General features: G+C 35.4%; 1 protein-coding gene across 1 annotated transcript in view; it reads right to left on the bottom strand.

Moving 5' to 3' along the window:
* Nucleotides 1-510: 510 nt before the first annotated feature.
* The window catches only part of LOC107677976 (docking protein 3-like), a 12,181-nt gene continuing 2,438 nt past the window's right edge, over nucleotides 511-10,253 (bottom strand). Inside the window, exons 3-4 of the mRNA XM_016473053.1 lie at nucleotides 3,347-3,519; nucleotides 511-1,487 (exon numbers count right to left, since the gene is read on the bottom strand). Of these exons, the coding sequence (XP_016328539.1) occupies nucleotides 582-1,487; nucleotides 3,347-3,519 (1,079 nt within the window). The 3' untranslated portion in view covers nucleotides 511-581. The remainder of the gene's footprint in view (nucleotides 1,488-3,346; nucleotides 3,520-10,253) is intronic.

The following is a 10,253-nucleotide window of genomic DNA, read 5'->3' as shown; positions in this document are numbered from 1 at the left end:
AATTTGTATATACTCTACATATACACACACATACATATATTATATCGTACTGTATTATAAAATATACAAAAATATAAAATGTATATATAGTAAAATATATTGTAAATTAGTTTATTTTTTATTTTTTTTTGTAACATTACAATATACCATTTAAATGTGTGTGTGTGTGTGTGTGTGTGTGTGTGTGCTAATACAGGTACAATATAACTATATTATATTGTACCTGTATTATAAAATATAAATAATCATATAATGAATGTGTATTAAATGTATATTGTAAAATTATTAAAATATATATTATATTTCTATTTTATGACATATTTTGTAATTATAGTTACATTTTGTAATACAGTACAATACAATTTAAATTCATGTTCCAATTTGTATATTTCTGTATTATTATTTCTATAATTTAATACAGGGCAATACAGTAAATTTAAATGTGTGTGTGTGTGTGTGTGTGTGTACCCAACTGTATATTTTAATATGACATTAGCATATACAAATAAATATTGCTTTCAACGGACACTATTATGAATAATTTCCCCCTTCATTTTTGATTGTTGAATGAACATGCTATGTTACATGCGTCTTCCCTTCAACCTGAAGTTGTCGTAAGTTGAGAACAGCTCATCTGAACTTTGAACAGGGTTGGAGAGGGCAGCCATGGCCTGTGAAGCCCCCATGTCAGGGCTGTAGAAGAAGTCATGCTCGGCTAGGTGCTCTGCCCCATCATGAGCTCTTTCATTCGCCTTGATGACCTCCTCCGGTTCATCGTAAACACCGCCAACAACCCACTCAGCTCTGGCTTGGAGGTCCTGTGGATCTGCATAAATTGCTTCTGCACTGATGTCCTGTAATGCGTCATTAATTGCTAATTGCTGGATGGAATCACCCAACAAGTCAGTCGAACCTTCTGCAGCCTCCGTCTCTTCATGCGCACCCTCTTCCCGGGGGATCGTGAAATCAGACAGCTGCGAAATGTCAGCATCGGTCTTGAAAGAGTCTCGGAAAGACGCAGACTGCTGGAGAGCTTTTCTCAGGTTTTGCCAGTGCATTTGAGGGTCTGTAGGGGAAGTGGCTTTTTGCTGAGCTTTTGACACTGTGGCGTAGATGGGTTCCTGATTCTCGAGGTCGGCGTCGATGCTCGACACTTGACTTTCACTTTCTGGCTCAATTGCATTCAAAGAAAAGCTCCTCCAAGAGGGGTTGAGCATTTTTGATGCTTTCTGCATTTTCCCCTCAGGCAAAACGTCAGACGCTTGACTATCTATGGTGTAGTCGTACGTTTCATCCGTGGCCATGGTTTCTTGAGCTAGACTTTGTTCTACATGGTCAGGGCTGATTGGCTTTGCTGTGGAGGGTCTGGGTAGATTCTGGATGGCTGCACTGACAATGTTGAACAGTCTTTCACCCTGATGGGTTGCAAACTCGAAATTCCCCTCGCCGGACTCGCATCTGCGACCAGCCTCAAAGGAAAAAGACAGCTGAGGGAGAGAAAAGAGAAGGGGAAGTTATGAAATCTATTTTCAGAGCAGAGATGTTTGTACACAATCACTCGAGCGATAATAAAGACAGGCTGTTTATTTCCCACGAGAAAAGGCATGCAAATGAAATTCAATGCGTTTAAATGAGGAAACTTCACACCTGCACGATGACAACACTAACGAGTGGAGAAAAAGTACATGAATATTTAACCTACATCAAAGGATCAATGTCAAGATAAAGAAAAGAAAAAATCATTACGGAATATTAATTCACGGCCATTTCAGATGGGTTTGAAATACGATTTTTGAATTGGAATGAATTTTTGATTTCATTTAGTGTAACCATTAAGGAAAAAGTCTTTTCCTGAAACCTTGTTTGCATTTGAATGTGCACAAAAAGTGTTTTTTTCTTGTTTTAAATATTATGAATTATTGATTTATAGGAAATATCATTAAGCTTTTGTGTAGGCACACCACTTTACAACCTAAACTAACCTATCCTTGTCATAAAAAGGCTAAGACTTATTGACCTTAACACACAGTCATTATATATATATATATATATACATATATATATATATATATATATATATGTGTGTGTGTGTGTGTGTGTGTGTGTATATGTGTATATATATATATATATATATATACACATATACACACACACACACACACACACACACATATATATATATATATATATATATATGTGTGTGTGTGTGTGTGTGTGTGTGTATATGTGTATATATATATATATATATATATACACATATACACACACACACACACACACACACACATATATATATATATATATATATATATGTGTGTGTGTGTGTGTGTGTGTGTGTATATGTGTATATATATATATATATATATATACACATATACACACACACACACACACACACACACATATATATATATATATATATATATATGTGTGTGTGTGTGTGTGTGTGTGTGTATATGTGTATATATATATATATATATATATACATGTATATGTATATATATATCATATAAATATAAATATTTTACATATTTTAGCATATTTTTCTGAAATATTTATTCATTATTCATGATTAATAGCATCCATTTTTCTTCACATAATATACGTGTGTACTGTGTATATTTATTATGTATACATAATTACACACACATACATGTATATATTTAAGAAAAATATGTTTTGTTTATATATAAAATATATGTATATATAATGTAAATTATATGAATATAACTATATACATGTAAATACTTTCAAAATATATACTGTATGTGTTTGTATTTATATATATATACACAGCACACACACATGTATTATGGAAACAAAAACTTATTTTGGATGCGATTGATCACAATTAATTGTTTGACAGCACTAATATATACATTAATATGTATATATATATATATATATATATATATATACACACACATCTGAACTCATACATATATGTGTGTGTGTTTATAGTCTTAAAATATCAGTTAATTTGACCTTACATACACATATACACATATATAAGATGCTCACCAAGGCTTCATTTATATTATAAAAACAGTAAAATTGTGAAATGTTATTACAAAAAAATGATGTAATTTATTCCTGTGATGGCAATTATCAGCAGCCATTACTCCAGTCTTCACATGATCACATGATCTTTCAGAAGTCATTCTTATATGATGAAGATGCATAGAAATTTCAAAAGAACATAGTCTACATTATTTGAAATAGAAATCTTTTGTAACATAGTTTGCATGTTTTTAGCTTTTGATCAATTTAATGAGCCCTTGGATATTTAGTAATGTATTTTTGAATGAAAATATAAATAGATACAAAAAAAAAAGCCCTAGCTTACCATGTCTTGTCCAAACTTCCTTACATAACAGTACATCCATTTGAATAGCACTTTCTTAGTTTTAACATCTTTCAGGAGTAAGCAATCCGGCAGGGGAGTGAGGATATATTCCCCATACAGACTGCACCGAACGGCAGCCTCTGTGCCCACTGCTATGACCAGAAAATCACGAACTGCAAGACAAAAGGAACAAGTGAGTGTTAGCACAAAAAGAAATCAGAAATAAAGTGAATAACTTGTCTTGTGCTACGTGAACAGTCTCTAAAACATCACATTTTTAGTAATTGTCTACACTTACAAAACTCTCAAATCTCATCCAATCTTGTATGCATTTAAAAAAAAAAACTTTTAAATGTGGTTTGACATAATTTATGCCAAGTGCCTTTGGTTTTTGCATGTTGTAACTGATTGAAAGTAAAATGTGGATTGAATATAGCAAATTAGTCATATGTCCTACTTGTACTTTTTTTAAGGTGTTCATTTTATAGTACTTTAACAATAATTTTGAGGGGTCTTTTTGATGTTTGCACTGTAAATCACCATCTAGTTTAATTGCATTAAAAAAGCATGTGAAACATCAAAAATGGTGAGTAAATTACTTTAGGATGATCCATTTCTTTAACTATTTGCATCAACTCCTATAGTTTCAACTTATGGACTTTCTGTAAGAGTACGTGGACAATATAAACTGAATCACTTTTTTGTTTTTTTGTCTTTTTTAAGTCACTGAAACTCAAACTTGCACCCGAAGTCAGCAGGGAACACAACCTATTGCTTTTCCTCTGGAGATAGCTTTGAAATTCAAAATTGGATGTCCACAGGAGCAGGAAGAAGCCAGAGAAGGCAGCCCCGTCTAAGTTCAGCCTTTGTTCCATCGGTTGATGTTCACAGCTGTCATTTTCTGAGCCTCTTCCTCCTCGCTCTGCATCTTCCAGGATGAAACAAGCTCTCAGACTGTTGGCTTGTTGCCCCGTGAGGCCTCACCCGTGAGCGTGAATGTCAAATTGACTTGTTTTTCCTGTTCGCTCTGGTTTGCAGCGCTGCTCGGGGAGAACGTTACACGCAGACGTGCGCAGTTCCCTTGCTATCTGGAGATACAGATGGCACACGTGTGAAGCACAACTCTGTTAACATGGATGACTCACTGGACACATGCTGCAGTTAGTGTTCTGATTTAGCTGGATGATGAACAAGAATCGTTTGATTTTGCACCTTTGTAGGTCTCCTTCATTTGATATTTTAGTAACACCTCTCTGTTTAGATCAAATGTCATTCACTGGCTGTGCGTTATTCTTATCTGTGCAAGTAATGTCCTTCATGCTGGATTAATAATCTTTTAGGTTTGTATGCACATGAGTTTGTTTTTACTCCTGTTATAATGCTATTGAATCATATGTATGATTTGAGTTAGTATGAGGGTTTTTTTTTATCAGATCTCATGAGAAAATTCTATACTATTTTATGAGGTGGCAAAACCTTGCTGTATTTTTTTGTGGAAATACAAACTTTCCAGGAGCACTTGAACACACCAAAACTAAATCCATATATTGGCTCTGTTTGAAAACTGTCGCTGCTTACATAGACAGTATTTTAAGACCTCATAGCTGCATTCTTGGCAAAGGTTCCAGAAGAAAATATATCTCATTTTGGCCAAATTTAGGGTGACCACATGTCCTTTTTATTTGCCTTTTTTTTACTGACAAAATTGATCCAAAACTAAACATATGAAGAAAATATATTCTAATTGAAACTATTTTGCTCAATATTTGTCATTAGCTTAGCAAAATGCTAACACTAAACAGTTCATATAAGCCAAGTCATTCAATGAGAATCGGTCACTTATAAAGTTCCATCACATTTAAATGTGTATGTAGGTTCAGAAACAAAGCTGTTGTCTCATTCTTGTTCGCTACCATCATTCACTTCAACGGCCTTGATTTTAATGGATCCATTGTCAAGAAGTTTTGTTTAGGTGTCTAAGTTGTCATTTTGGGAACAATTCATGCAAAATTCTGTTGTTATCATGTTTTCCTCATTTGATTCGTGCTTTGGTGCAAAGCAGGACTTGACAATTACTTTTATGTGTTCATTTACGGTAAATTGACTCCCGGTGCCCATCTTGATTTCAAGAGTGTCTGATGAGATCTGCCGAGTGTTAATCAGCCTCTGATTGTCGGGTCACTGATTAAAAAGAGTCTTAACGACCCCGGTTCATCAGCGTATTGCACAGATCACAAGAGACGATACATTAATTAGCCATGAATTTTGTGCGTCAGCGTAATTGCGCATATGTATATATTTATTTTTACATTTCCTAAGTGTCATCTGTTTGATCATTTCAAACAATGCATGATCAAAAACATTTCTGCTACTAATTGGTTGTCTGTTCGTGCTCTAGGCTTTAAGCCCACAGCCGTATCAAAGGCACGGTCAAACCACAGCAGCACCAGCAGTATTAGCACCGCAAGGCCAGTGTGAAGTTCACCTCAATGTGAAACTGCAGCACCTGCATAAATAAGATTCAGGCACAGTGGATTCAGTAGATGAGTCGGGGGCTTCTCGGGAAGGAAAGGCACAATAAATGCAATCCCAACTGTGAGACACTGATACTGTCTTTACTCTCAAACTATAGATCAGAGAAAAAAATACCACTTCCTTCCTATCTGGCCCATGGGTGTTCACACTGAGCATCTATCGGCTAAAATTAACAACAGGAACTACAATACTTGGGTTGCTGACCCAAAATCTATCTTTAAAAAATCTGTCTTCCTGATGCCAGTTTTGCTATGTTAGAATAGCGTACTGCCATACTATTACTATTGCAGTATGGTAGGGTGCACAGTATGTCCATTTTCTGTATACATGATGGAGCTCTCAGATAAAATACTAAATTTGCCTAAAATGTGTGGACACACTCTAAAAAATGCTGGGTTAATTTAACCCAACAGTTGGGTTAGTCCATATTTATTTTTTAGAGTGCAGAGTGCATGACATCCCAAAAAACTGTATCCCAAAATGCAATCTAACTTGCATTTTCAAGGTGACACGAAGTGGAAGCTATGACATTTTTATCTTTTATCTCTTTTGAGAGTCATTGTTTAAAATATAAATAATATAATGTTTGCATTTATATATATTATTTATTCTATCATTTATATTAATGTTCTTATTGATTTTATATAAAGATGTCTCTTATGTTAACCTAGACTGCATTTATTTGATTAAAATACAGTAAATATAGTAATATTGTGAAATATTATTATGATTTAAAACTGGTTTTTATTTGAATATATTTTAAAATGTCATTTATTTCTGTGATGCAAAGCTGTATTTTCAGCATCATTACTCCAGTCTTCAGTGTCACATGATCCTTCCGAAATCATGCTAATAAGCTGATTTGATGGTCAAGAAATACTTATTATTATTATAATGTTAATTTCTTCCTTTCTTACCCCAAACCTTTGAATGGCTGTTTCCACACAAATATTAAGCAGCACAACTGTTTTCAAGATTGATAATAATAAGAAACATTTCTTGAAATCAGCATATTAGAATGATTTAAGGATCATGTGACACTGATGCTGAAAATTGCCGTCAAAGGAATAAATTATCATTTAAATTTATTAAAATAGAAAACTGTTATTTTAAATTGTAATAATATTTCACAATATTACCGTTTTTAATGTATTTTTTATCAAATAAATGCAGCTTTTCTTTCTAAAACACAAAAAAACTTCAATCTGAATCATCCGGTCTTCAAAAGCAGTCGCACAAACACTTGGAAACATTCAAAGACCAGTCAGACAAATCATTGATGCTGTTTAATGTAAACATGAAGACAGATGGAGAAAACGCCTCATCCGCCTGTTTGCCTCTCTGATTCCCAGAATTTCACTCCATCATGGAGACGATTTGAATGTTTAGTTTCCACCTGCTCCCAGTTTTTGTCTTTGATGTCGAGCTTCTATACAAAACATCATACACCACCCACAACCTAGAGACTTGAAACATTCTTGCTCATCCAATCAAATCTATCAGGGGGTGGTTGCAATCCAATTATCCCTAAACTGCTGCAAGCCTGACCTCTATAGCATCTTTAAACTTACCAGCACTTTGAATTGAAGAGACTGGCAGCTGGACTGTGAAGCATTTCAGGTCAACTTGACAACTAGATTGAGATCTTTTCCACCAAAATCTCTTCATTTGTACGTTTTATATGAATAATAGCTATTTTGTGAAATGTACATTGGAGAACATGGAATATAAGGGACATTAAGAGACCGTTAAGAGACAGTTAAGAGAAGGGTGATGAACATAATCACTTCATGTTCTGCCAAGTCTAGCGATTTGCTTATAATTAAAAGCTATTTGCTCGGTCCTCAACCAAGGACAGGAAATTGAGTTCAGAATAGCACAATACTCTTATTATTTCTGCCATATACAGTATGTATACATACTGTACAGTATGTTCTGTATGAAGGGCATATTATAAATGTGTGGTATGCAACTGTGTGGATACTGTATTCCACAATGCAATGCATCTTACATGACCTTGCATTTTTAGCATAATTACATTATTTGAAGAATATTATTTTTTAAAGATAGTTAGGTGACTGTTCCCTTCCAATATAGGTGTCACGGTGGGCCTACTGTGAAGGAGAGACGAGACGAAGGAGATTCCAGAATTATCACAGACTTTATTTACAACAGGGAAAACCACACGTAGGACATGGGGATCGACGTTCATTCAACAAGTAGACCTGACCAAACCAAACTGAACAGACTGGGGCTTATAAACACAGGGGAATGGCGGAGCAAACAGTTCATAAGGCCATGGCGGAGTAGGGAACTCAGGAGGCCATGGCTGGATGGCCTCCGTGGCCTTGGCAAAAAAAATCCTTGGGGAGAATATAGTCTTTAGAGGCCTAACAGTTCATAAGGCCATGGCGGAGTAGGGAACTCAGGAGGCCATAGCTGGATGGCCTCCGTGGCCTTGGCAAAAGAGTCCTTTTCTGGGCTTGACTTGGGAACTGGAGCCCTCTCTGTGCTAAACTCAGGAGCTGGAACCCACACTGGAGCGGACTCAGGGGCTGGAGCTGACATTGGAGCGGACTCGGGCTGGAGCCGACACTGGAGCGAGCTCTGGGGCTGGAGCCGACCCACGGGAAAAAACAAGAAAACAAAAGACTTTCAAAAAAGAAAAAAACTCGGGGAGAAGAGGCGCCGCTCACTTTTTCTGTTTTGGTCCGGTATTCTGTCACGGTGTGCCTACTGTGAAGGAGCGAGGAGACGAAGGAGATTCCAGAATTACCACAGACTTTATTTGCAACAGGGAAAACCACACGTAGGACACAGGGATCGACGTTCATTCAACAAGTAGACCCGACCAAACCAAACTGAACAGACTGGGGTTTATAAACACAGGGGAATGAGGATAATTAACTAAACACAGCTGGGAACAAATGAAGAACTAATCGGGGAACATAATGGGAACAGGAAAAGGAAGAACCAAATATGGGCATAAGGAACACGTGGGAAGTAAAACACACACAAAACACGGAACAGAGTCTGACAATAGGCCTATCTTTCTTGACTCAACATTTTGCATGGTTTTACACAAATTAGATTAAAAGTAATTTCTATATACTTTTTATAACTTGTCCATCATGTGTAAATCTCACAAAACTGCAGAACAAGTTCAAAATTAATGCACGCATCATAATATATACACTACCATTCAAAGGTTTGGGGTCAGTAAGATCTTAGTTTTAGAATTTAGTACTTTTGTTCAACACGGATGTGTTAAAATGATCAAAAGTGAAAGAAAAGGCATTTTATAATGTTACAAAAAAATGTATATATATATACAGTATATATAGTTCTTTTACACTTTTTATTAATCAAAGAATTCTAATATATATATATAGAATAGATCAAACAAAAAATATTAAGACGAAGCAAAAAATGTTTTCAGCATTTCTAGAGCAGCAAAACAGCATATTAGAATGACTTCTGAAAGATCATGTGACACTGAATGGCTGCTGAAAATTCAGCTTTGCATCACAGTAATAAATTACAGTTTAAGATATATATTAAAATAGAAAACAATTATTTTAAATTGTAATAATATTTCACAATAATACTGTTTTTATTTTTTATTAAATAAATGCAGCCTTGGTAAACATAAAAGACTACACTCTTTCTTAAAGCATTAAGAAAGCTTACCAAACCCAAAATTTTAACGGTGTATTTATAAACGTATTTTTGTAATATATATGTTTTAATATTTTTTGGTTCTTGTTTGTCAGTGGAGAAGTCAATATCTAAAGAACTGTTGTCATGGCATGTAATACAGCAAAATGAGGATGTGATGCGTCACCCCTCCTCAGACGAGAATAGAAACATCTTGAAGTTCATGAAGTACTGATTTACAGTCAGACAAGTTTCATCCTCCTCGCTTCCTCACTCTCTCAGTCGCTCTCCTCTCCTTTGTGTCATTTTGTCTGTCTGCATGTGCTGCTCTAAAAACTTGCACAGCGGAACGCAGACGAAGCCCTTCTGACAGTCTGAGAGCTTTCACCCAAAGTGATAAAACGGAAGTTAGAGCTATTTTTTGGCCGGCTGCTCCTCTGGCCCAAAATGAAGTCAGATGTGATTTCAGACAGTCGCATCCAATTCTGAAATTTTGAACAACTTCATTTAAAGCTGAACAAAACAATCTATTTTCTGATTAAAATGTGAGTGGTGCTTGCCTGTGCAAAAGTAACAACCACATTGTGGGTCGTTTCTAGGTCATTGCTATGTGGTTTTTTTTTTTTAAGTTGTTATTGGTGTTTTGCTAGCTGGTTGTTTGCTAATTCATTTGAAAATGCTATTAATGGTGTTCTGATTCCCAAATATTCCCCAG

The sequence above is a fragment of the Sinocyclocheilus anshuiensis genome, unplaced genomic scaffold (assembly GCF_001515605.1).
Source record: "Sinocyclocheilus anshuiensis isolate Anshui unplaced genomic scaffold, SAMN03320099.WGS_v1.1 scaffold260, whole genome shotgun sequence".
In the NCBI taxonomy this organism is placed as follows: Eukaryota; Metazoa; Chordata; class Actinopteri; order Cypriniformes; family Cyprinidae; genus Sinocyclocheilus; species Sinocyclocheilus anshuiensis.
Note: the sequence above shows the minus strand (reverse complement) of the source record. Positions and strands in the feature narration are given on the sequence as shown.